Raw genomic sequence first — 27,691 nt, 5'->3', positions numbered from 1 at the left:
GGGGATGTAGCTCAGATGGTAGAGCGCTCGCTTAGCATGCGAGAGGTACGGGGATCGATACCCCGCATCTCCATAATATACCCTGTCCACTTTTTGTACGTATCTTTCAGCACTTTCGAAACTAGTTAGCAACGTAGCTCTCTGTGGGCCGCAATGTTTCTCACGCTTAACAGGGCCCAAGCCTCCTTAGGGCCCGCTTAATTTTTCTTTCAAATATCGAAATTCCTTTTCTTTTTCTTTTTTCTTCTGATTTTTTTTTTAATTATGGGATCATGTGATGTGAACAACGTAATCAAAGAATTTAAAAAGAAAGGATTATGTGATAAAATATATATACATTTGTTCACCCACATACTATTTTACTATGCTTCGTTGGCACATTGGTTCGAGTCGGATATTCAACTTTTCAAAAAAAAAATATTTTTCTTTTCCTTATCGTTACCGTATCTTCTTCGATAGATTAAGTACATTTAGAAAGTTATTAAGTAATAATGTATAATAATTCATGCATTGTTTCGTATACTTAAAGAACGAAGTTCGAGAAAAAAAAATCTCATTCTTACTTTCAAAATATTTAATTGAAAAACAAGGTTAAAACTTTGATTAGTATATCACTTATTTTTATCCTTTTTTTGTTGTTAAAAAGCTTTACAGAATAACATGCACTTGGAGTAGGGAGAGAGATGATTGATCTAGTAAACGTCTTGGATTGCAATTGGTATCTCGTTATATGATTTGTGAAACAATAGTAATCAATGGTAAAAATTGGTCAAGAAAATTCATGTGGTATTTGCGTGCTACTCATTGTGAATTTTGTATTTTGTGAACAAGTCACAGGTAAAACATTCACAATGTTACTTATTAAAGACACTTTGATGGTTAAATTGGTTTTCAACACAAATGTAACACGAATTTTTGAAAACGAAGATAAACTCTTGAGTTGTTACGTTATAATAGAACGAGTTAAACTTTTGATAGGATGTACGTTGTCATGTCATAAATTAAAATTTATTTTATAAATATTAGGATTGATTTGTATATTTAAAAATATCCGTATCATTAGTAAAGAGAAGGAGAGAGAAAAAAGAACTCTCAAATAAAGATTGTGGCGGGTACTCCGATAGGTTTTTAGAGGGGAAAAAACAGAGCATAAAATCAACAAATGCAAAAACCCTAGGGTTTATGATTCAGACCGTTTGAATTAAAAGCATTTCTATCCATCTTCCAGTTGTGGGGAAGATGTCTCACAACAAAACCTTTTCCATGGCCTCTGTTTTCAGGTCACTATCAGAAAGCTTCCGTAGAGTGCCTCCAATGGCAGTTCCAGCTATTTTGGATTGCCTTTTTGCTTCTACTGGGTTATCCCCATCTGAGCTTTTCGATTCGCTTCTTGAAACTTTCCCCAAAAATATTGATGTACTACTCTGAAAAATCCAACTTTGTCAATTATAATATAATTTTTGGGTTGTAGGTAAAAAATGCAGGCAAATACATATTTACCCATGTGGGGAAAAATAGCTGTTCATGTTTGTGTGCATGTATGAAACTCATCATAGAAACTATATTATGTATCATTTATCTATGTATGTTGCATCCACAGATGTTGTTGTTGGTTGGCTGTAATTTCATAATTTCAGCTTAAAAGTTGTTTGATAATGGTGGAATGGGGTGAAAGATAATTGAAGTTGTTGTTTAAGCTGGGATGTAATTGTTTTGGATAGGATACTACCACGACGGAGGGAAAGCTTGATGCTGATCAATGTAATTACATTACATCTTTGGTCTGCGCGCTGTGCCACATACTAAAAAAAGATGGTCAGTCATCATCTGCACCCACAGTTTTCCAACTGATTATCCTTCTAATCTACACAGAGGGTTGTGTAATATTTTTTTAGCAAGAAACAAGACTGTCCATCAATGATAGTACTTTATCCTCCACAACTGACAACTCTCTACTGTCAAAATCAAGTTGATTTGTTTGTCTTGTGTGATTAGTCAAAGTGCATGTAAGGTGGTCTAAACAACACTTACAACTGGCATATAAAAAAAGAAAAAAAAAAAGGAAAGGAATGGACTTTTACATGTCTCTGTATGCTTATAGAGTGAGGTTTTCCATTATTACATTGGAGTTTCTTTTCAGTCTCAATGTGTGCTATATTATCCGGCTATTCATATTAGAGGGAGGATAGAAAGTTTTAGGCTGTAATGTGTTGTAAATCATATGGTCAATTGATTTAATCCTTAGGTGCCAATCCTACTGCTTTGAAGTCATTCATATGGAAAAGTTTCGTTCCTTTGATAAATAAGGCAGCTACATTGAATCGTGAAATGCTAAATCAGGTACTATGTTTTAAAAGCTCGTTTGATTTGATGATAACTGGAACTTCAGTTTCCAAATATGTTGTTGCTTCATGATAATTGTCTTGTTGACTTCATTTATTGTTATTAGGTCTCTGAATCATTCATTGATGTTGTAACTGAGACGAACTCATGGCCAATTGTTGAAGCAACCCTAATTCCATTTTGTATAAGTTCAGCTCTTTATTCCACGAGTGTGCTGCAAAATGTTGAGTTGGACACCTTTGAGGTTGACAGACGTTCTTTCATTTTGGGCTCAAATGTCCCCGTGCACGAACCTAGAATGGATGATCAGACGATGAAAGACTATGGATTCCTTCAATTACCATTAGCATGCCATGTTTTAGCTATAATGTTAGATGCTGTCCTTTGCAATAGACAAGTACCACAAACATCAGACAAAGTGGTGTCAAATGGGTGCCAAAAAGCTGAAGAGTTTACTGTTAAACTAATTTGGGATATCTGCAATTTATCTGAACAAATGCTCTTACAAAGCTCAGACTGTCGATCCTGTGCCATTTGCCATCTTCTTCCAGTAATCTTTGAAGCACTCATTTCTCACCATTCCTTAGAGATCTCCATTCAAGGACATGCATGTAATCTTTCCAGGTTAGGCTTACAAGTTCTTTGAACTTTATGGTTCAAACATGTAGCATGTCCTAGATTTTAGAATTCGGTTTCACCTCATTATTCTCTTAATGCATATGATTGTCTTACAGGAACTGTTTCCTCATGAAAATATGGAAATGTTGCAAAAAACTATTTTCATTCGGAACTTTGGAGAGAAGAGATGCCTATAGGATTTTGTCTCTTTATTTTTGTTTTTTCTCTCACAATGAAGAGCTTGGAGGTGCTGGAATGTGTGATGATGGAGAAGAATTTGACATAAAGGCTGATAAAGATTTTTGGGATGAAATTAAAAAAGGCTTGGTACTCGAGCATTCCTTTGATTGAGATTCATTTACTTGACAATCAATGATTAGAGAATGGCTTAAAACTATTTTATTTCATGTTTCTTTCTAAAATATTTATTTCATATTTGTGGTTCGGTTGATTATATTTGTTTGGTGAGTCTGTTTAGGTGGATAAGGAGAGCTCAGTGAGGAAGCAATCACTACATATATTGAAGAAAGCGCTATCTAAAAATGGAAGAGGCAACCCAACTACTATTCCAAAGACTATTTCAAGTGGAAAAGATAGTAGTGTTCGAGGTATTACCAAAAGGGAAAGATGGGCCAATAAGGAAGCAAAATCACTGGGTGTAGGGCAAATTTGCAGCCAACATGAAATTGCAACAAATAGCCGGCAGCAGAAGTGGGAAGCATTCATACTTCTTTATGAAATGCTTGAAGAATATGGTTCACACTTGGTTGAAGCTGCTTGGAGTCTCCAGGTTCATTAACATTTAATGTTTTTTCAATGTTCATTATCCATTTCTCTTTTGTATAATTTAAAATTGGACCACTCAGACATTTTTTTTTTGAAAAGGAGACAAACTTCTTTACTAAAAGTAATATCTCAAAGTACAAGAGGTATACATTGAGAATAATAAAGAAGCATAAAGAGCAAAAAGCTAGGGGATTAGAAGGTGCACCTGGGGATCTCAACTAGGTTGACACCCGCTTAGCTCCAAAACATCATATCCCAAATATAAGACTGATCAAAACAGAGAAAAATAAACTATACAACATAAATAAGTCCAGCAAAAGTACAGAGGTTGAGACTGGGAAAAACTAAAATTTGAAGAAGAGACAAAAACAAGAAGCTACAACTGCTGAGGGATACAAAACTGAGGCTGGTTCCAATACAGGACAAAGCTTAAGGGGCTGGATGGTAGAGGAAAGCTGCCCAATTGAGACAAATATCTTGAATAGAGTAAGCCCCAAACTCCTTGTTTAAGGAAATCTAAGCTGCTGCATTTCGTTCCGCAGAGAGGACTTCTGTGCACGGGTTTTCTTTGTTATGAAAGATCCTTTGATTTCTTTCAAACCACAGTTCGGAAAGTATAGCTTTTAGCAAATTTTACCATAATAGTCTTGGCTTCTTAGGGAGCTGAGGACCCTCTAGAAGCTGAAGAATCGAAGAGCAAAAAGAGCCATCAAATACCCAAACAATGTTGAAAATGGAGAAGAATTTGTTCCAGCAAAAAGAGGAGAAGGGGCAAAACAAGAAAAGATGGGATAAAGTCGCATTTGCTTTCAAACAGAGAGGGAAAACCGAGGGTAGAAGGCACTTATTGGGGGCCTTCTTTTAGAGGATATCAGCATTGTGGGGACCCAAAGATCATGACCTAAATCAGAATATTAACTCTCTAGGGGCTGGATGACTTCCATAAGGCTTTTAAATAAATGATTATCCATTGGGGGCAAATGCCCCGAGAAAGATTTAACAGTAAAACAGCCTTGGGGGTCAATTGACCAAACATTGTGGTCATTCAAATTCAACAATTTCAGCATCTTTTAAGCTTCTTCTAAAGGGTAGGGACCAAGAGAGGGTAGCAAAATACCAATGGTCAGCAACCGAGCTGTTGGGAAGTAAGGCTATTTTGTAGAGTAAGGTAAAAAGAACTTTGAGAGGGGAGGTTCCAACTCAAATGTCTGACACGAAGTTAGTTCTACTACCATTTCCAAGTTTAGTGAGTGCTGGAGATTCCATCGACCTCCACACTCTTAAGATGCTTATCCATGGAGTCCTTAGACTATTTCTGGACTTTCCCATTGTGAACCAATCAAAAAACGTTTTAGATGCTGCAAATAATTTTCCTCCAAAAAGGCAGAATCTTCCATAGCAAATCTCCAGCCCAATTTTGCAAGTAAGGCATAGTTGTGGATTTTGAGGCCACCCAGGCCGAGACCCCATTCGCAATCCATTTGCAGTTTTCACGACGATGGACACCCCATTTGCAGTCCAACCAAATCTACCGAAATACAAAACACAGTTCTAGGGTGCATTGATGATAGTGTTAATGGAAACAATTTTCCCTTTCAAAAGCAAAAAATTCGATATACTGGCACGGGACATGAATCTGGTTGTTGTTGCCTGATGTTTAGAGATGTTTCTATTTGAATGGCTTCTTTTATTTTTACCTTCATTTTTCGTCGTGGATGAGTTTTTCTTGGAGGGATAGAATATGATGTAATAGATTGAGATAACTTAGTATATTCAAATTAATCTTGGTTAATCTTTGATCAATTCCATTCTAGTTTCCTATTTAGGTTTTAGTTTCCTTTAAGGTGTCTTTTTGGGATTGTATCTTTCTTTTAATTCTCTATAAATAGAGAACCCCTTTATTGTATTTTATAACTTTTATTCATTAATAAAATTCTCTTTTTGGTCTACACCAATCATGTTCTAGATAGTTATTTGAGGACAAGTGTAATGATATTTCTTTTGACTTCAGTTGGTTTAGGGTCCCCTGATGTCTCATTTTTCAAGTTCTTTTTGGCTATTCCATTTTCTTCATTCAATTGGAGAACGTTTGAAATATCCAGTCTTTGGATGATGGGGGATGCCTTGTGCTCCTGTGTCGTTTGTTTCATACCTGAAATTTCCTATATAAACAAAAAAAATACTGTGGTGTGTAGATGTAGTGAATGATTGTGATAAGGCAAGGGTCTGGTCAGATGTTGTAGATACTGCAAAGGGGAATGTTGCAGCCTGGTGTTCATTAAACAAGGAATTTAAGGATTATTCCATCCAAGATCTATGTTTAAACTGGGCTGTCTTCATTTTACAACCAGATCTATAGATCTCCCTCCACGGTTCAGAACTCAAGTTCTGCTAGTTGGCTGATTTTTCAGTAGAAGACCTTCTAAGCATTTGTCTAGAAATAGGAGTTAATGATGTGGTCCCTTACTGAATTGTTTTATCTTCTGTAATGTTTTCTGTCAGTCAGTATTTGCTTGTATTGGCTGATTTGTACTGATTTTTTATCTTCTTTAGAATTCTAATGACTTGTGGGTGTTCTATGGTATATGATGATGGTGCTAAGGGGGAGTCAACCTAGTTGAAATGTTTGGCGCGCCTCTTGATCCCCCCATATTTGGTTTCTCTATTATTATCATTGTATAATTCTTTTGTACTTATATTAATAAAGAAGCTTGTCTCCTTTTAAAAAATAAAGAAAAGTAGTGGATGATTGTGCTATCTAAGAAATGTAATATGGCTACCTGATCCCTGAGAAGCTTGATGTGGCTTAGGTGGGTGGTTTAGGCTTATGCTTTTTTTGTAGTTTGAGATTAGGATTTAGGTCTTAACTATCTTATTGTCAGCTCAAGAAAGTTCTTTTACAAAGGGTGTGTATCATATGAAATAATGTAATTGCTTATCTTGAAAATGTTTGGTAACCAAACGTATTTTAAACCTTGTGTTGTGGTCCAAAGAATTTATTATTTTGCACTGTAATACCTAAGTTTACCCACCATGGGGGTTTATGTTTCTCTCTATTTATTCATTTTTAAGAAAAATGGGGTTATATAATCTAATAATATATTAAAAAGAGGTTCAAGGGGACAAACATTTGATTTTTCCTTTGGTCCCTATCTTTTTATTATTTCTAGTTTATCTACTAAATGGTATCTGTTGGTGATATACAATTAAATTTGCCTTCAACCACCAGCTTAAGTTTTTGGGTGAATTGGTAGTTTAATAGTATCGATTATGCTTGCTTTAATAAATCACAACCATATTTCAATGTTATCTGTTTCATTGGTTGTAAAATTATGTCCTGGGGTTCCTAAACTTGTTTAACAAATCAGTTCATTATGTCAATTTGCTCATGTGCAATGTGACCGTCCTCAATTCATACTGTTAGGCATGTAAATGACAGCCATTTTTCTTACCAGATGGTTATTCCAATAATTTAGAATAGTGTAATAGTGTTTTATCATATTTTTTCTAAAATAATTTAGAAAAGTCAAAGTATTGACTATTATTGATATGCTAGTGAACATATTGTTTCAAATAAATCCGATCAATCTGTTTTCTTGTTGAAAAGCAAGAACGGTTATTTAATGTACCAGAAGACAATTATTTTATGTGTATTAAAGCTTTTTTCCTGGTTTCCTTTGGAGGAAAATGACAAAACTTTTAAAGGTAAATTAAATTAAATTCTTTAGAATTTTTCTGTGATCGTGTATAGTTCTCAGCCACTACACAAGTTTCTTTTGATTACTCATTTTTTTGAAACGGGAGACAAACTTCTTTGTTTATAATAAGAACTCAATGTATAAGAGAATTATGCAATGAGCGAAATAAAGAAGTTTAAACAAGTGAAAGAAAAACTAGGGGATCGGAAGGTGCACCCGGACATCTCAACTAGGTTGACACTCCCTATTTTTATTCATTAAAAAACTTGATTTATACCGTCTACTTGGATTGGAGGGCTTTTGTGACTCCTTTTCATTTTGGAACTAGAACTCCTCATCCTTTGTTGTTGTTGTTGTTGTTGTTTTGTTTTTTTGGCATATTTTTAGTGGATTCCTCTTGTTTCTAATTAAAAAAGAATACAAAGTCAAGATCATTTAAAAGTTTCAAACATGTGTTTCATATAAAGTTTAACTAGTTGTCTCAGAGTCATTACTAATTAACAATGTTTTGTTGCAGATATCCTTGTTATTACAACATCCGACCTCTACTAAATTTGACAGCTTCAGTAGTGGCGTTCATCAGAACCAAATTGAAATGTCTGGTGAAATCTTTAGTTGGTTATCAATCTTGTGGGTTCGGGGATTCCACCATGATAATCCTCTAGGTACCACTAATTTGTTTGTTAGTTAATAGTATGGGTGGGCAAACTAGAACTCTTGATGTATGTCATGCATCTTTTTGGATTAAAATTTTATGAGTTTTGCTCCATTCAATTATGCCATCCCTTCTTGTTTATTGCAGTTAGATGCTTGATCATGCAGTCCTTCTTGGCCATTGAGTGGAGGGACAAAGTTCCTTGTTTAAAGTCATTGCCAGAAACTTTTATTATTGGACCTTTCATTGAAGCACTCAACGATCCTGTGCAGCACAAAGATTTCGGTTAGTTCATAATATATTTATGTCCTCTGCGCTATCTTCATGTTTTAAGTGAGCTTGAACCTCCTATATTGAGACAAAGGATTCTTCTTCCATTATCAAATAGTTTGCTTAAGACATTGTCGACAATTCGCACTTGGATGACCAATAATTTTGTGGTGGATGAAAATGAGTGATGTTCAAATTTCCTAGTCATTTTAATCGTACGTGGACTGGAGCATTATGGCTCCAAACATAAAAGATGATATGATGACATATATTTATTCAGGTTTAAAAGGAGTTTACTCATCCAAGACAGTTGAAGGTGCAGCTCGTTTTATATGCCAATATACAAATATTCTTAATGCAAGGTATGGTATAATTTTCTTTAGAGTAATTTTGAGGATGACTAAACATCACAAAACATTTACGAAAAGCTCACTACAAAAGGAACCAACTCCATGACTATCCATTGCAGTTGGGGTGTTTTCATTCTTCCTTTTTAGTTTTCATTTTAAGTTTCCTTATGTTTACTTTGCTGATTTTTTTTCTTCTTTCTATTCTTCTATTTTCTGCTTTGTTTTCTCTGGCTCCTTTTGGAGTTTCTATCTCTGAAAATGGTCCATTTTCCGTCTCTTTATGAAAGTGTCGTTTCTTGTTCTGAAAAAGACACTTAATATCACAAAAACTTTATGTCCCTATTTATATCATCTTCTTCCATGAGAAATCATACCGTGGCAGCCGTCTTTCCTCTATTGTTGGGTTCTGTTGTCTGTTTTCCAAAAGGAAATGAATATTGTGACTCTTTTATCTTTGATTGGGGAGTATCATTTCATTTATTCAAGGGAGAAATGATGTTTTCCTTTGGAATCCAAATCCTCACGAAAATTTTTTGCAGTTCTCTTTCTCAGTGTCTGATCAATCCCTCTCTCTAGTGGCTATGTCTTTAACTCATTGTAGAAGGCGACTATTCTTAAAGAAGGTTAAATTATTTGTTATAACTACAAATATTACTGTGATGGAATATTTACATTGTTTTGAGTTGGTTTTGATTGGTGGCTACTTGATAAGATTTGTAATCAATATATCAACATTACTTGGTCTTGCTCAATAGGGGTCTTGCTATATCTTCAATGTTCAGGACTGTTTTCGTTTTATTTGTTTTTTACTTTTATTATTCTGTCCCTTGTGGAGTTTGTACCACTTGAGCATCAGTCTCTTTTAGTTTTATCAATAATAAAAAGTTATGCGTGCCTCTTGTTCAAGAAAATTTGTTTCTTGTTAAGAAAAACATAATATATGAGGGCCTTGACAGATATTCTCCAGCTGAGCTGATTTAATGAGTTACTTGTAAATGATGGGTAGCAGTTTTCTTATCTAAAAATTTTGTATTTTAAGGTGGTTTTGCATGTCCCTGGATCCAAAGTATTGGTTTGCTGGGATATTGGGAAGTCTTGTAATTATTGTCTATGGCAGTAGGTGGAATCCCCTCTAGACTGCTTGCACGTTGCCCTATTTGTTGTAGCCTTGGCCTATCTTGTAGCTTGGAAGTTCAGAACTTTTTCTCTAATGAAACCTGTAATTATGCACACTATGGTCAAGGTTATTTAACCATTATTCTCTCAAGTTTTATTTACACAAATTGAATGCCAAATGGGGCTGGAGGCTTAAAATTTGATGTGATTGTTACATGTTTTATAATCTGTTGGATTTCCTTTATCTGTTGTAATATTAGATGTTTGTTATGTAATATTCATCATTTATATATCTGTAAGCATTTTTCCTTATTAGCAGTTGTCTTTTTTCTATATGGTAAGACTCTGTATTTGATTCATAATATAAAAGAAATATAACAATATTATCTTCCTAATTTCAACTTATTCAATATGAATGTAGGACAAGAGTGGTGTTTTTGCATCAGCTGACATCTTTGGCCAGGAAGAAATCATTTGGTCGAGTTGGGTTGATCAGCCTATCTGAATGCATTGCTTCAGCTGCTTTAATTGTTGGGTTTGACTACAATATTGAAGGAGAGTGCTTTAATGGTTCTTCACTGTCAGCCCAGGGGGATCTGATAACTTATTCTCTGGAGTGCAAACTGGAATTGCTGGATGATCTGAGATTTGTGGTCGAGAGCAGTAAACAACATTTCAATCCTAGTTATCGCCTTCAAGGTTTATGGTTATTTCATATGGTTAGGTTATCATTCTTGTTTTTCCTTCGGTGATCGAAAATTGAAAATCAAATCAGTAGATAGTCAGAGAGTGAATAACCATTTCACATTTATGGGTGTTAGTTTGTGCCAAAGCTCTGGAGGCTGCTGCTTCGGTCTTGTGTACATCAAACTTAGCTCTTGAGGTTGTTCTGCATTTTGTTTCAGCACTACCACGAGAGGCTACTGACTATGGAGGTGAGAGAACATTTCTTCATTTTTTTATTTTTTCTGAATGCAAGCTTGGTTATTCATTTAAAAAAGTCGGAGTGTTGAAGTCGTTGTAATTCTCTCTTGATCTGCCCTTTTTCTTTTTGTTTATTCTTATCTCTGCCACTTTCTGTTCTAGGTTGCTTAAGGAGGAAAATGCAAAATTGGCTCTTAGGGTGTGGTAAGAAGTGCTGCAGTACAGAGACAAAGTTTATGAAGAGCCTTATTGAGTTCCCTAAAAGATTTGTGACCCATAATCATTCATCCGATGCTTCTGTTACTTACGATGATGAAGAATTGGTAGCATGGGAATGTGAGGCAAAACGATGGGCAAGAGTGGTTTTTCTTGCAGTCAAGGAGGAACATCATTTAACATCTATACTAACGGTTTATTTCTCCTGTTTTCTTTATAATGAATGAATTTACTTTAAGATAGATTTCTAAGGAATATAGGCATACAATACCTTCAAGGGAGAAGAGAAAACCATTTGTTAATTGCAATGAAATATTTTTATGGAAAAGTTAAAGTAAAAATATACATGGTATAATTTGTTTTTACAGTGAATAAAGAAAATTGAAACTTATGTTGGTAATGATGGCATATAGGTGTTCTGGGGGTTGGTTTCTGTGTGCTTTTTGTGTTTGTCTTTTAGTTTTGTACTATGAGCAATAGTCTCTTTTCATTATATCAATGAAGAGGTCTGTTTCAGTTTTAAAAAAAACAAGGATGGAATTACATTCAACTTTTTTTGTTTTTGTTTTTTAATAAGAAACCTGAGAATACATATGATGTAGCCTAAAGGACCCAAAGTGAGACTCATTCTCCAAGAAGTCTAACTTAAATTTTTATTTTATGAATCAATTTATGATCTAATACATGAGAAAACCCCCTCTGTTTGTAGGGATTGTTACACATTAGGGTAGAAGGGAATTAACCTAGTACTTCTCGCAAATTAACCCTAATCCTTCCCACATCCATCCATCCGTCTATCCATCTATCTCTCTATCTATCTGTCTGTCTGTCTGTATGTATGTATATAACTGACAAGAAAAGGGCAGGAGGAAGGTGGTTTCCTCTCCCATGAACAACTTTTTGAAACAAGATACAACATTTTTAATGGAAAGACCAACTACCAAAGAATCTTGGCTGTCTAAAACACCACTAGGAAGAGCCAAGAGGTGGACCATATATTTCTACAACAAGAGAAACATCAAAAGGACAGGAAGTATCCTCAAATGTTCTTTGATTTCCTTTCTACGTACAAGTTTAGTAAAAAAATCCATTTTAAATTCTTTGCTAGTCTAGTTCAATGTAAATTTTAACTTTGTAACTATGGATAAACTTTATGATGTTTTTTAAGATAATGTGATAAACTTCACACCACTTCAAAGATTATAGTCTTTCTACTTTATTAAACAATAGGAATTTTTTATTGTAACCCACCTTTTATAGGCATTTCATTTATCAATGGAGTAGTTATGTTTTCCTTATAAAAGTTTGATTACTCTATTTCTTTTTTTAAAGCTAAAATTAATAATGTGACAAACTGTTACCAAACTGAGTTACATTAATAAATGTTGGGTTTATCTTAAAGATGAAGAGAGAGAAAGGAAGGATTAAGGAATCTGGTCTTTTGATGGAGCCTTATTTATCTTCCTTTTTTGATATTATATTTGCAGCATAATTTCTGCTTTGTCTCGTACACTAGGCTTACCTTTCACTTTTCTGGCTACACGCTTCTGTCTGTGTGCAGGTGCTCTTCGTTTTGTGCTTTTGGTTTCCTTTGTTGGATGAAAGTTTTGATGTCATCTGTATTATCTTGTGTAGTTTATCCAAAACCATGGTGTAAATATTTGCAAACAAAAGGGTGATTCAGAAGGTATACGTGTGAAGTTCCTAGTACTTATCATGACTTTGGTTCAAGAACTTCAATTAGTTCAGCAGCAAATTGGTCACTGCAACTACAAAAGTGAATTCGATGACCTTACTATGTCTCATCCGAGTGACAGTTGTAGCCATGCAGAACCAACTATTTTTAGCCAAAAAATAGTCAACCTTCTTCCATCACTACAGGTATTGGAAGTCAATTTCACTTTCTCTGGTCTGGGAGTTTGTATCTTTGAACACTTTTTCCTTTTCATTAATCAATAAATTTTTTTCTTGTTTCTTAAAAGGTTTTCCTATAATGCAGCAAAATCTACTAAGTTCTTGATGGATGTCCTTGTTGACTTTCAGGTAGAATTTGTTTCTTTTGCTACCACGTCTTGTTCCATATTCTGGTCCAACGTCAAGTCAGATGAGACAACATTACCAGGTTCTGTGAAAGGGAAACTTGGGGGTCCCAGTCAACGCCGGTTGCCGTCCTCCATTGCTACTTCAGTTTTGCTAGCTGTATGATCTTCAATACTCTTTGGCTCTTTTACGTTGTCGTTTGATCCTTTGTATAGATGTGGCAATCAGAATCTATTACTTAAGAATACAGGTGATCATGTCATTTTTGTGGACTTCCTTTCATTTTTTCAAAAAAAATGGAAACAAAATGTTTCATTGGTATAGAGAAATGGGGCTAATGGTGAATACAAAAGACATAATAATTCAAGTAAACTAGAAGACGAGGTAATCAATAGGTGCACCCGAATATCTCAAGCAGGTTGTTTTTACATGAAAAAGAGGTTGTACATGTGTGTTCTTGAGTTCTAAAAAAATAACCTCCCTAATACTTATCTATGAAGACTCTAATTGAGGTCGATAGTGTTAATTGCTAAAGCAAAATTTATGTTTGCTTTCTCTTGGTGTTTGTCCCCATCAATTTTGAAGCTTCCTGTGAGCAAATTTGGAGCTCATTTTCGGCTTCCTATTGGATTTTTTTGTCTGCTTCGTTATTAGTTTTCTCTTGTATTCTCGGGGTTTAGAAGGTTTTGATCAGTTAGTTTGTACTTTTGTTTATATTTGTTCTTTTTGCTTTTCGTATAATTCTTGTGTACTTTGAGCATTAATCTCTTTTATTATAATTTTTAATAAAGAGGCTTGTCTCCGTTTCAAAAAAAAAAAAAAAAATGGAAGTGTACTACTGGCCATCCTGTCACTCTATTTTTACCCTTTGATTTACCATTTCTATGTATTGTGCTCTAAATTGGGCTTACCTCAGCCAATTCTATCTATCTCTTAGGATTCTTTAGTAATTCATCTTTCAGTTTAGTCTGGTTCCCTGACAAAAGATATTGCATGTATTTTGCTTCTCTCCATCCCTTTACTTTTATTTAACAATAAAGGAACCTTCTGTCGCCCATGGAAAGTTGGTCTGTGGCTATTATTATTTATTTAATACTCTTGAAATGTCGTACAATACGAATGGTTTGTTATCATTAATGCTTCATTTCCTACTTTTCTGTTTGGCAGAGTGATAAATATTTTTTTTTAATGATTTCAAATATGTTAGATTTTATTGGTGAATAGTTTCATCCTTCTTTTGTATAAATGGATAGGTAACATCAACGAAGGCTGTAGCATCTATCTTGTCATGCTGCAGACAGTTTCAAATCCTTTGTTCAAGTAATTCTGGTGTTGAATTTTTACTGACGTTTTTGTTGAAGACTGTTTCATCTCCAGTTTATTACTCAGAGGTATATTGATAATTTGCAGGTTTTACTTTTTCTGCAAGGAACTGATTTGTTCTTATTAATTTTATGATAAAAACTTACGTCTGTGGTTTGTTTTTTTTGAAAACCTTATATCTCGTTACAAAAGTTTTCATGTTTGTCTTGTATTTTGCACATTTTCAATAAGAAATATCCGTCTTGTATTTAGAAAGGAAAACAAAACATAAACCTTATGCTTCATATATTTACTTCAATGTAGAGTGGAGCAGAAATAAGTCTTGCAACATATGAAGCGCTAGCCTCTGTTCTCCAAGTGCTCGTGTCAGAGTTTTCTTCTGAAGCTCTAAGATTTGTACAGGATGAGAGTACAATCCATCATCCAAGAGTAGAAGGAAGGCCACTGTTGGACTCTCTTATTCTAACTTTTCATCAACATGTAAATGGTATACTTGATGCGGGAGTTTTAGTTCGAACAAGAAGGGCAGTTCTACTAAAGTGGAAGGTGGCTGTTTAAGCTTTATTTGTCTATGACTCTATACTTCCTATGTTTTTATTATTTTTACTTTTATTTTTAAACTTAGTATTTTTACTAACCTAAAATTTTTAGTAATAGCCTTCTTAGATTTTCTATTTACAAAGTGGTTAATATGACACAATACCAAAATAGTTTTGTCTGTGCGTCTGTATGTGTTTTTTTTCTCCTTTTGTTCTCCTTTTCCTCCTTTTTGGACCAAGATAGGTTCTCATTGAAATAGTGAAAGAAGCTAATGCTAAAAAACACAAAAATGATAAAATGTTGATAACTATTAAGCAAAAGTAAAAATGACAAACTGTTACCCATTTACCCCACTACAGGAGAGTTGTGCAAGTAGATTTGGAGTTTCCTCCCATACCACTCAGTTCTTCAACTATCAACTGCTGCAATTTTGAAAATTGAGGATATTAAGCTGATTGGCCTGAATTCTTCCACTGATTTAAAAGAATCATTCTTTTGAACGAGGCAGATAGAATTTTCCTTCAAAAGGTGTTTTAGTATGCCCATTGTCATGGATACATCAATAAGCTAAGGAAAATTTTCTTTCAGAAAGTGCTAGAATTTCAATAAAACGTCCCTGTGAAACCATTAGTGCCCTTGGTTCCTTACCAAATAAATAGATAAATAATTTGCACTGTCCTTTGGTCTCATAGATTTGCACCTTATTGAATCTGTGCTTTTCACTTGCATGTGTTAATGTAATGAAGATTGCATCATCTTCGGACTTAAAAGTGATCTGCATGTCTTATGCAGTGGCATTGCCTAGAATCTCTTTTATCAATTCCCTATTGCGCTCTTCAAAATGGAATCAGTTTTGAGGATAATAATACTTTTTTGTCAGAGGCAACTCTTCTACAGATATTCAATGATCTTGTTGAGAGGTATGATCTGAGATTAACTTTCTGTCATTAATAGTATTTAATGCATGGGTTCGTTAGATAGCCGTGTTTAATATCTTTGCTGAGGAAGGGAGTTGTAATTATCAAGTTCGTTTATTTACCAAATGTTCCTAATGTTTGGAAGTTATTCTTCGCCGGTTGTAGTTTTAAGATTTGTGTGCATTATAGTTGCATTTAAATTAATTTATTTTTCATTTATCTTTTAATTATATTTATATATTCTTTCCTCTTCTAATTAGTTTCCTTGGTTAGAATTTCTCCATCCAAGTTCTTTGAGGGTTCTTCAGTTCAAGACATCTACCGTAGCTAGAATGCTTTTTAAAATCCTTTTAGGACTTGTTTGGATTGACGAGAAAAAATGTTTTTTAAAAAATGTTATTTTTATTTAAACTCTTAATTTTGAAAGTGTTAAAAAAAACCTTACGCTTCAAAAGCCATTTGGTTTGAGATGATTCAAAGAGTTTTCCTTCCTAATTCACTCCAGTAGTTTGTTTGTTTTGAAGCTGCAAGGATCTTTGATTCTTGGTGCTCTCTTTCTAAATTTATGTAATTTTTTCTTTTTTTGTTATCTGTTTGTTTTGGGGCCATTGTTTTCTCTTATTAATCATTGGTCTAGTTAAGTGTACTCATGACACTGTCTGTTTAAGTTTACTGTTTCTTCCTTTTGTTTCCTTGTATTTTGAGCGTCTATCTCTTTCCATTTTATTAATGACAAGTTGTGTTTCCTTTTAAAAAAAGCCATTTGGAGTGGTTGCCAAATACTACATTTTTTTCCAATAAAATTTGTTTGTCATCAGAGAAAATGTTCTATTCGAATTGATTCTGCTAAGTTTTCAGCCTCGAGAATGCTGGAGAATGCTCTGTTTTACCCATGCTGAGATTGGTTAGACTGACCTTGTGTCTATTTTACAAGGGAAAGTCTGGTCTGCTTGTTACATCGTGTAATGGTGTGAATTCAGAGGTTAACACCACATTCTCTATTTTGTTCCTAATGCCGTTTATTATATTTTTCTATTTTCTGTAATGTGATACGAGTGTACATAATGTTGTTCAAAAGATCATGATAATTTAAAAGAGACAAATGTTTACCGCAAGATATATAGCTAAGTAGATTTTTGTTGAAAAAGAAAAATAAAAACTTAAAAAATGTTTTTGTCAATGAAAACCCTTTGGTTTTATGTTTCATCCCAGTAATTCAAAAGAAGCACGATGAGATTCATCCAAAGAAAAATTTGAGACTACCTTGTGTTGGGTACTTCCCCTTTTGTAATTTTATACCATCATTAAAATTGTTTCTTATAAAAAAAAATGTTATAGATTTAACCCATAAAAAATTGAGAGCATGTGAAGTTTTTTTCAGGACTTAAAATTATGTGGAAATTTTTCTTTACCAGTCGTTTGTTCTCTTTTGGCTATGTTTATGCATTTCACATTTTATAATTTCAGATGATGTGGCGGTTGGTGCATTCCTCTTGGATATTGCATGTCAGCTGCAACAAGCGAAGGGTTGCTCATATTGCTGCGCTTCTGTCTTCTGTTCTTCATTCTTCCACGTTTTCTGAAAGCAATATGCATTTAAGTGATGGTAGACCGGGACCCCTGAAATGGGTGTGTACTCACTTTGGTCACACATGTTTTCTCACAGTTGGATTTTCTTTGTGTGTACTGTTTCTTAATCCATATTTTTGCAGTTTATAGAAAAAATTCTTGAAGAAGGCACCAAAAGTCCTCGAACATTTCGTCTGGCTGCATTACATTTGACTGGCATGTGGCTCAGTCATCCATGGACCATAAAGTATTATCTTAAAGAACTGAAACTGCTATCTCTATATGGTTCCAGTATGTGTTCATTGCATATCTTAGTCGTGATCCATATCAAACAATTTAACGTTGTCTCTGAAATCACTGTCATGAAAATCTTCTTCTTCAGTTGCTTTTGATGAAGATTTCGAAGCGGAATTAACTGATCATGATACACGGACTGAAGTATCATTATTGGCAGAAAGTCCAGACCCTGAGCTCACTGAAGTAAGTCTTACATCTGATACTGTAGTTTTTGTTAGAATCAGTAATTTCTCCCAATTACATCTGATATTATCATCTGATACTGAAGGAAGATTTACCCTAATTTCCTTGTTGTCTATTTATTTTCCCCCTTTGTATCTTTTGTTACTACGAGAAATTAATAAGAAAGTCAGATCGTGTTTTTTCTCTTGGTATTGGGTTTCCACGTAACTCGGTGTCTAGTTTCTATACCGCTTTTAACATGGTATCAGAGCGAGGTAAAGACGAAACCATAGACACGATTATTGATGAAACCTGAACAAAGACAGACAAGACAGCTGCCGCCGTGGAAAGCTGCTCCTCCAGTTTCAGAAGCCGCCGGTGATCACAATGGGACCACCCTCGGAGTCAGCCGTGCAACCTAGTGGAGAAAACCAGCCGCATGCGCCTCAACTGTCCACCCATGCGCCACACGTTGCCGTCCAACTCCTCCGACGTTCAGCCGGCCTACTCCCACCCATTTTCCCAAGTTCAGCTGCAGTACCCTTTTGGTCAGCTGCACATCCGCACCAAAATAATAAATCTTTTTATTTAAAAAAGAGAGAAGAATTTTCTTAAATAGAAGAACAACCCATTCGAAAAAATAATTTTGGCAAATAAAATACAACCAATGCAATAAAATATAATACAAAAAAGGAAATAATCAAGAATTATATTACCCTTTTTATTTCTAATTACTATGAAATACAAGATGCTCATTAAATAATACGAAATTAATCTTCACTTAGACAACTTGTTCAAAAGAAAGTTACTGGAAATACTACTTATAAATTACAATGTAACAACGTTTGAAATAAAAAAATATGACTGTCAATTCTGAAAATATCTATCCAGATTTCTTCTTGACTGGCTTTGCATCAAATATGTAGGTTGTGATTTGGAATATCTTCTTTCTGACTTTGACTCCCTTGTATTTTCATCTGGTTGATTAGGTGTTTATCAATACAGAACTGTATGCACGTGTATCAGTTGCTGCTCTGTTTCATAAACTTGCTGACTTGGCTATGCTGGAATTGTCTAATAAATATGGGAGTTGCTATGATGCTGCAGAATCTGGAAAATTGTTTCTGCTTGAGCTCCTTGATTCTGTGGTATGGATTTTGTAACCCTGGGGTATGCGTTGTGCGATATGTTAATCTATTTCGATTACTACTTAAGAGCTAGCTCATGAGTCATTTCCGTTTTTTGATTTAGAAGCATCATTTTATGACTATCCCTTTAACATTTATTCCTTTCCATTGTATCAGATGGTTCAGAGGTCCTATATAAGATATTAGATATTTATGCTCTTAATATTCTTTAACAAAAGTTAATTATGTTTGTTGATTTTGTTGTTGGGTTGAATATTGATTGCATCATGTATTGGTACAGGTAAACAGCAACGACCTAGCAAAGGAATTGTATAAGAAGCACAGTGCTGTGAGTATTGAATTTAATTATAGAGTTCTCTATCTGGGATGCATTTTTCAAGGGAGTAAATATGTATGTCTTATTGATGAAAATATTTACAAAATTTTAAAAGGGTTTATTATAATAGTGTGTGAAGCCCGTTGTAACTTGTCAGGATTACTGGTAGTGGAATTTTTATCACTGAATTTCAAATTTTCGTAACATCTATCCATTTATTATGACATAATTTATTTAAGCACCGACTTTGTGAATATTTCATCATTCATCTTTTTTCTTCACTGGAAGAAAGATTATGAATATTATAGTACCTGCCTTTGCTCATGGATTTTTATCTGGGCTCTATCACAAAAAGAAAATTTTAATTTTATTCCTCTTGTTTATCAGATTCATAGACGCAAAATACGTGCTTGGCAAATGATATGTATTCTATCTAGGTTTGTCTGCGAAGATATAATTCAGCAAGTTACTAATAGCTTGCACGTCTCCCTCTCTGTAAGTAAATATTGGATCTAATGCAACACTCTACTTTTTGACTGTTTTTTTTGCCATTGATTTATTTCTTTTTGAACTGATGCCTAGTTCTAGGTTAATTTTGAGTTTTTAATTTACTCATTTCCATCATAATTTCTTTTTAACTTCATGGCATTCCCATCAAACTTTATTTGAGCCACTATCTAATCATTTCTTCATTTGATTCACTTGCTTATTCGCAGTGCCATTCCTCCTTCTTATACCTTCTCTTTTAGCTAATAAAAGGGAAAATAAGAAAAAGAGTATTTACTCTTCGTAATCTTGTTTTAATTGGAACGGTATTCCATTTTTGGTCCCTTTTTTTTCCATTTTCTTTTTTTTTTTCTCTACTTTGTTCTTTTTCTCTCTCTCCCTCCGAGTATGTATCTTCTGAATATTTTTCTTTTTATTAATCAATGAGAGCTGAGAATGTAAAGAAAAAGAGAAATCTATTTAGAATACCTTATGTCTTTCTTTCACCACTCGATTCTTTTATTATTTTTGACATGGTGAATTAACACATTATTTTTTACCTATATGTCTTTCTTTCATTTTTCTTTATAAAAAACACACACACACACGATGGATCGTTTGTGAGATGCAAAGCTGTTTCATCTTCGCAGCCAAAGATAGTGATTTACATGACTTATGTCTTATAGAAGTTGAATAAGTAAACAAGATTCAGTTTGGTTGCTTTTCTTGAAACCACTTGTTTTGAATGTGAAGAAGATTGTTTTTCCGCCTGGTTTTTTTCTCGATTTCTTCTTTTCTTTCCATTCTTTTTTCCCTATTCAGTTCTATTACAATTGTCACTAGATTTATGGCATTGCCTATTGTTTTTTTAGCACAAATTTCTAAACATATTTTGTTGTTATTTTACCATCAGAAATTATGGAAAATAAAATGTTTCTTCACAAATTAACTTGGCTAAATTCTGTAGATCATTTTCGTTACTGATACTTATCATTTCCTTCATCTCCTTGTTTACAGAAAAATAACCTACCTTCAGTTCGTCAATACTTGGAAACATTTGCAATCAGCATTTACTTGAAGTTTCCAACACTGGTAACATAATTTCTTTCTTTCATTTTGTTTGGAGGATATAGCATATATTTTGTATTGGGGAGAGAGGGATCGAGAATGATATCCCTATAATAACGCTTTATCACATATTTGCATAAACATTGGTGTGGTTTAATTCATGCATCAGTGCAGATCTTTACTCCAGTCGCAATGTACTAATGGAAACTAGGGATGGAGGTGATGTGGAAACTAGGACTGGAGTTGATGGGATAATCAATAGAGATGGTAGCTAATGGAAACTAGGGATGGAGGTGATGTGGATGAGTAGTGGATTAGGACAGAAAAAATAGTTCTAGAACATTCTTTTTTTTTTTTTTTGAAGCGGAAACATATAGTTATTGAACAATGATAATAATAAAGAGCCAAAGCTCAAAGTACACGAGGGATATACACGAGCAAAACCTAAGGATCAGTAGACGCATCAGGACATCTCAACTAGGTTGACAGACATCCTCTAAGCACCCTCATCATGACCAAATGCTAATTATAAATAACATTTCTTTCTCTAAGAATAAATTTGGTTGGATTAGATTTTGAGTAAGGTGCTACTAATTTTCACACTGACAGACAACTGAGATCTTTTGGACTAATTTTCATACCCGTATTCTTTTGTCCTGACATACACCAGTCACCATCTGACATTTTTATTTGATCACTTAAACGACAGGTTAAGGAGCAATTGGTTCCTATACTACAAGATTACAATATGAGACCTCAGGTAAAAATTTCAGCAATTACTGGGCTCTGCACCTTTCTGATTGTGGTAGATAGCGATAATGGATAATCTAGATTTCTGGGAATTTGCATGTATAGCAGTATCAAATCAAATTTCAACTAACTTTGGTCTTTCTACATCGTGCCAGTAGGTGAAAATTTTCTTGTCAAATATGTAACTTTATGTCATGATTGAAACACAGGTACTCTCTTCTTATGTATTTATTGCTGCAAATGTAATCCTCCATGCAAATGAAGACGTACAGTGCAGCCATTTGGATGAGTTGCTTCCTTCTCTTGTTCCACAATTAACCTCTCATCACCACAGTTTACGAGGTTTTACTCAGGTTGGTTTCTGAGGAGCATAGAATCTTACTTCATTCTAGTAACCTGTATTTCATACAATGTCTTTGGTTCTCTTGCAGTTGTTGGTGTACCATGTTCTTTGTAAATTTTTTCCAGCAGTGAAATTCAGACCCACCGGGTACATGCCTTTAGAGAGAAGATGTTTTGAAGATTTGAAATCATACCTTGAGAAAAATCCTGATTGTGTCAGGTATGATTACTTATTTTAGTGTTCAATTACTACTTACTAGATATTGAATGTTTGTGCCTTTTTGGCATGAATTCTAAATATGTTGAGTCATACCTTCGCACCTATGGGGCATTTTGTTATTCTCATCTCTCTGCAGTATATGGTGATAACATATGGTTTCTGCTTGTATAATTAATGTTTCTGGAAATTTATTTTTAGGTGCTTAGTTTTAAGTCCATAAAATTTTCGATACTATGAAGGTATAATATACTCCAAGTAAAGGTTTACACATTAAATATTAATTTTCAATCTGACCCTTGATACATTTATCTTTCAGATTACGGGCATCAATGGAAGGATATCTTCATGCCTACAATCCTGCATCATCTGTCACACCATCTGGAATTTTCTCTAGCAGAGTTAAGGTCAGCGGCATGTTGAAAGTTCACCAATTTTACTATCACTATGCACTTTAAGCATAACATGTAAATATACGGTAGAGTAAGGAAAGAAAAAATTAGAAGAATTATACTTTTCTCTTATTTCCTTCTTTAAAAGAGAATTTGCATCTGTTGATGAGAGGTTGAATTTTTGTACTACTTGGGAGCTTCAGATGTTATAGATTCGCAATGGATGCTGCTTATTGCTATTTGATGTGACAGATCAATATTTTCATTGTTTTTCTTTCATTGTGGTATTTGTGTTTTTAATTTGTTATGAATCCACCATTGTGAACAGTCAATTTGCGTGAATGTGAAACTTAAGATCTCTCAGAAAAGAATCGATCTCCTTATCCAGAAAGCAATTGGAATCTAAGTCCCTTGTCACATTTTAAAGTTTGAATGGTGTGACATGAGTCAAATGACTAACTTGCTAAAATAAATCGGTTGTGACTGACCTAGATGTTTCATCAAATGAACCACCCTTTATGTCATTATTTTCTTTAGAATAAACGAATTCTAAAAAGCATATTTTTCATGTATATTGAATTGCATTAGCCACCATTTAAAAAATAATTGATTTTTTCATTCCTTTTATGAAAGGACCTTGAGTTCGAGTGTGTCCCAACATCTCTCATGGAGCAAGTTCTTAATTTTCTGAATGTAAGTAATCCTCATTTTTGTCCATCGATGTCTCTTTATACCTTACATATCTAACGTTCTTAGGATCTATCAGGATGTCAGAGAAGATCTTCGGTGTTCAATGGCAAATGATTTGACAGCTATTAAAAATGAGAGCTTTAAAATCAATGAAGGTCACTACCTTATCGGCATATCATCCGACATAAATGAAGAAAAATCTACTTCCAAACTGCCTGTGGCAACTTCTTTGGATTTTCAGAAAAAGGTTACTCTCTCAAAACATGAGAAGAAAGACACTGAGACTAGTTCCTACTTGGGCAGCAAAGAAGCTTACAAGTTCCTTCATGGTATGATTTATTGTTTTTTTTTTATGTTTGTACTTGTTTACTAACTAGTCTCCTAGAAAAATTATATGACCAGAAATTAAACAAAACAAATATATGATACTGATTTGAATAATTCTCTGTATCCATTTTAAGTAGATTATTGATGCTATATTTTATATAGTTTTTACCTCATTCTTTTGCAATTTGATATGACTGACCCTCAGTAAAAAGGTAACAGTTAATTGTCAGTAGAAAACATAAATTAGTCATACGATTTGTGAAGAGCAAGAAGACTATTAAGCTTATAATAATAGTGTGGATCCGATGAAAGAATAGTTATGACTTATGAGGGGGTTGAGTAAGGAAGGATGAGGATTTAGAGAATTTCTCAAGAATTTAAGCCGTCCAAAAGTTTTGATCAAACTAGACTTGATTCTAAATTATGAAGCATGGTCGTTATTTAGTAGTGTCGTCATAGGATACATTAAAGTTTACATGCTTTGGAACGGAGGATTTGGAATGTTCGATTTTATATTATTTCTTTATTTATTATAATTAAGTCTATGTTGAATTCATGTTCCAGCCTTTCAGAATTATGTGTTCTTATCCATGATGTCTTGAGAATGTTCATGTCCACACTTTCATGACTTTTTTGGTTGGTCTTTATTATTAACTTCCGGATTTTATGGGTTGTTTTGTATTGGCAAGATTCTGGTTGTGTTGTTTTCTTATATTGCAAGTTTTGGTAATTTCTTCTCAACTTTTTGGTTTGAAGGCAAAAGGAGTAGGGCTCTTCTTCTTTCTTTCTTTCTTTCTTTTTCCACTTCGTGCTCTAATTTTCTCAGTTATTATTTGTTTCTTTAACTTCTTTCCTCAAAATGACGAGAGTATTGAATCCTTTACGATAAGTTTTTTGAGTAACGTTTGGGCATCCTATTTCTTTTCCAATATGTTTAATTAATTTTATCTTCTTAGAAAAACCTTCCTTCTACAGTTTTTTTTACCCTTTCCTATCAGCCTCAATATGATCCATCAAACTTTATCGTATGTCACTTAGTTTGTTGTACTTTTAAATGCAGAAATGGAGGGGGAGGATCAGCTTCTTAACCAACTACTGCATTCCAGAAGTTTTTCGATGGAAAATTTAAGAACAAATCGACAAGACATTATCCTTGTAGCATCTCTGCTTGATCGTATACCGAATTTGGCTGGTTTGGCTAGGACTTGTGAGGTGGGTTGTAAATCCTCACAAAATTTTCAAGCCTTGGGGTGAAGTGTTTTACGTCTTATGTTCTAGTCAGATCAATATTCCGTTTACACTAAACTTTGTTCTCAACAGGTTTTTAAGGCTGCAGGATTGGCTATTGCAGACTTGAATGTTCTAAATGACAAACAGTTTCAACTCATCAGGTTCAGTAGTAAATTGCTAATTGAGATACCGTTAAAGTAGATCTTTGCTATCTGCTACTACATAAAAATTATGTGCTGAATCAAGAATTTACATAATCTACTGACTAATCACTCATTACTTCGATTGACATAACGTTAATAAGATCTCTGATAGAGGATACACTACCTATTAGAAGTGAGTGATAGATCGAAAAACCGAGCCGACCGACTAAACCGAAGTCAGTCGGTCAGAAAACGAAAGGAGTCGGTCTGGTCGGTTTCAGAAAGTTTCAAATCGAGAATTTAAAAAAATTATTTTTAAGATTTAAACCGACCCCTCCTCATCGATGTCGAGGTCGGTTTGACACTTTACTAAACCGATTATGATCGGTTCGGCAACCAACCAATGATCATCCCTACTACCTGCACACCTGCTTTCATATTCTTATTTTGAGTGCAGTATTTTTTCTGGTAAACTAAATCAAGTATTTAGTATTTAGAAAAGAAGAAGTTCCTCTATTGTTTCTTTTGCAGCATGCTACATAATGGCAAGTAACACTACTATTTTATGAGCCATGCTAGGTGTGAAGTATTTGAAAATGCTCGAACTATTAAAATGCAGAGAAAATGTAGATCTTTTAAGAAAACATTTCTTTTAAATTGTTCGTATTGTTCTTCTATTGTTGAATTTTTTCCCTACCTAATTCATGGTAGTGTATTATTTTAACTAAAAGTAGGGGATTTTCCTCTTCCCATTTTGTACTGTTGTGCATGTATTTTGTATAGACCAATGAAGTTAACGAGATTGAACATAAAAAAGATTATATTGGAGACTAATGGATGCCAAGGGAAATTCTGCTGAACTTGGCTTGTATCGATGCTAAATGTCAGTTATTTTAGATTAACAATTTGAATTCAAAGACTGTGCTGTCTGATGTTGGCTAAAATGATTGATAAATTTACTACTTAAAAACCGTAACCAGCCTTTTACTTGGTTTTGTTTAAATATATAGTCTATGGTTCTAACTAGAGAATTACCATTAAAGGAGCAAGTCAAAAGCCAACATCTATTCCCAAAGTTTTTGTCAAAATCATGTGCTGAAGGCGAATATCAAGTAAAATCATGCTGTAGGAAGTTCTTGAAGTTACATATGTTTTTCTCATAATTGTATGGCATGGAATGAATTCCAGTGTCGCCGTTGACTTCTTTGATCATTGTTGGCTTTGTTTCAGTGTTACAGCAGAGAAGTGGGTCCCAATTGTTGAGGTCCCGGTGAACAGTATGAAGCTTTTCCTAGAGAAAAAGAAACGAGAAGGCTTCTCCATTTTGGGTTTGGAACAAACCGCTAACAGTGTACCTCTTGATCAGTATGCATTTCCTAAGAAGACAGTAAGATATTCTTGAAAGTCTTCCTTCTTAATATCTTCTTCTTAGTATTTTCCCTGGTTCTTCAGTTGAAAAGTGATTGAAAATGAGTCAAGAAAGTGAGAAACCATCATGTTGGTTTTCTGGAATGGCTTGTTAGATTAATTGAGCCTGCGTTTTGAGATGGATTAAGGTTGAATAGGTATATTAGTTATACAGATAGTACATTTTCTTTTTCTTAGAATAATCTTTATCAATTCTCAAATCTCAATTAAGTATGAACGTTCCTGATGTATGTCATCATTTAAAGAGTTCAAACATTGGACACAGCATGTGTATAGATATTCAATTATATATGATTTAATTAAATTTGATGGTTTTGCATGGATTTGAATGTTCTTTCGGTAGAAAGCACACATGCTAAATACAACATGAAAAAGAGGATAGGGATATGCCATATGGATCGTTTTTCTGAAGATGAAATAACTTCTTTTCTTTTCTATGAAGTTGATGACACTACTTATATATTTCTAACGCTGCAATGGACTAGAACAAATGATAGTTACACTGGTTACCTATTCATGAGAATTGCAAGATTGAGGGTTAATCATTATTTATTCTTTATTTTAAATTTTACTTATAATTCTTCAATCACCCTGGTAGGTATTGGTCCTTGGACGTGAAAAGGAGGGTATACCAGTTGATATAATCCATATACTTGATGCATGTGTTGAGATTCCTCAGTTGGGAGTTGTCAGATCTCTTAATGTTCATGTTAGTGGTGCTATTGCACTCTGGGAGTATACTCGACAACAGAGACACCAGTAAGGCATCATCATTTTCATGATTTTACCAATTACTTTTGGTGGGAAGTTTCAAACATTAAGGTATACTTGCTAAATTTTCAGGTTATGAGTAATTTATCATCTTGGACGATTGTCAGATCGTGGTTCTGTAAAGAAATTAGAAATGGATTTCATATCCGAAGAACGGTGGAACAGTAAACAAGTGAATCGTAATTTGTATGAAAGAGTCGATGTATTGTTGACAAATTACATGTTCACTTGTAGAAATTTTGTAAGCATCAGTGCCATTATTTTTTCTACGGTAATTGTCATTTATCTTAATCTCATTCTCAGTTGCATGAGCTGCTGCCACATCTTCATTATTGAGTTTGAAAGTTGTACTTATCACGGGAACATGCAACGCCAATCTTTTTATGTCCCATCTCCTTCGAGAGAAGATCTAGAATGATGTTAGCTGAATCGTTTAGGATTGAACACAGAACTCTGATAAATGGACCTTTCTTGAAACACGAATGTTCATGTAATGCCAAATTTACATGCCTATTTTTTTCTTTTTTTTGTGAAGTTATTGGATTAATACAAGGTACGA

At 34.1% G+C, this 27,691-nt stretch overlaps 1 protein-coding gene and 1 non-coding gene across 4 annotated transcripts; both read left to right on the top strand.

Moving 5' to 3' along the window:
• Positions 1-73, top strand: TRNAA-AGC (transfer RNA alanine (anticodon AGC)). Its single transcript has one exon. It is a non-coding gene; the product is annotated as a tRNA-Ala (tRNA).
• Positions 74-1,086: 1,013 nt separating this feature from the next.
• Positions 1,087-27,428, top strand: LOC103490840 (uncharacterized). Of its 3 annotated transcripts, none has more exons than XM_051086454.1 (36): positions 1,087-1,280; positions 1,722-1,815; positions 2,246-2,340; positions 2,450-2,967; positions 3,078-3,288; positions 3,440-3,751; positions 7,963-8,110; positions 8,248-8,385; positions 8,651-8,732; positions 10,258-10,535; positions 10,658-10,771; positions 10,923-11,170; positions 12,612-12,857; positions 13,020-13,175; positions 14,270-14,407; positions 14,643-14,885; positions 15,672-15,799; positions 16,655-16,778; positions 17,264-17,425; positions 17,509-17,656; positions 17,748-17,845; positions 18,814-18,972; positions 19,253-19,300; positions 19,676-19,783; positions 20,792-20,866; positions 21,552-21,602; positions 21,802-21,945; positions 22,024-22,154; positions 22,471-22,558; positions 23,177-23,236; positions 23,310-23,562; positions 24,621-24,772; positions 24,881-24,951; positions 26,164-26,320; positions 26,960-27,120; positions 27,205-27,428. In XM_051086454.1, exons 3-36 carry the CDS (start codon positions 2,329-2,331, stop codon positions 27,209-27,211), a joined length of 5,169 nt encoding a protein of 1,722 aa, XP_050942411.1. In that variant the 5' UTR covers positions 1,087-1,280; positions 1,722-1,815; positions 2,246-2,328; the 3' UTR covers positions 27,212-27,428. The 3 variants fall into 3 exon arrangements, with proteins under 3 accessions (XP_050942411.1, XP_008448774.3, XP_050942410.1); XM_008450552.3 differs by having other exon boundaries at positions 1,087-1,416; XM_051086453.1 differs by lacking the exon at positions 1,087-1,280 and adding an exon at positions 1,488-1,538.
• The last annotated feature ends 263 nt before the right edge of the window (positions 27,429-27,691 follow it).

Source organism: Cucumis melo, chromosome 6 (genome assembly GCF_025177605.1).
Source record: "Cucumis melo cultivar AY chromosome 6, USDA_Cmelo_AY_1.0, whole genome shotgun sequence".
Classification (NCBI taxonomy): domain Eukaryota; kingdom Viridiplantae; phylum Streptophyta; class Magnoliopsida; order Cucurbitales; family Cucurbitaceae; genus Cucumis; species Cucumis melo.
This window is presented reverse-complemented; position numbering and strand designations above follow the sequence as displayed.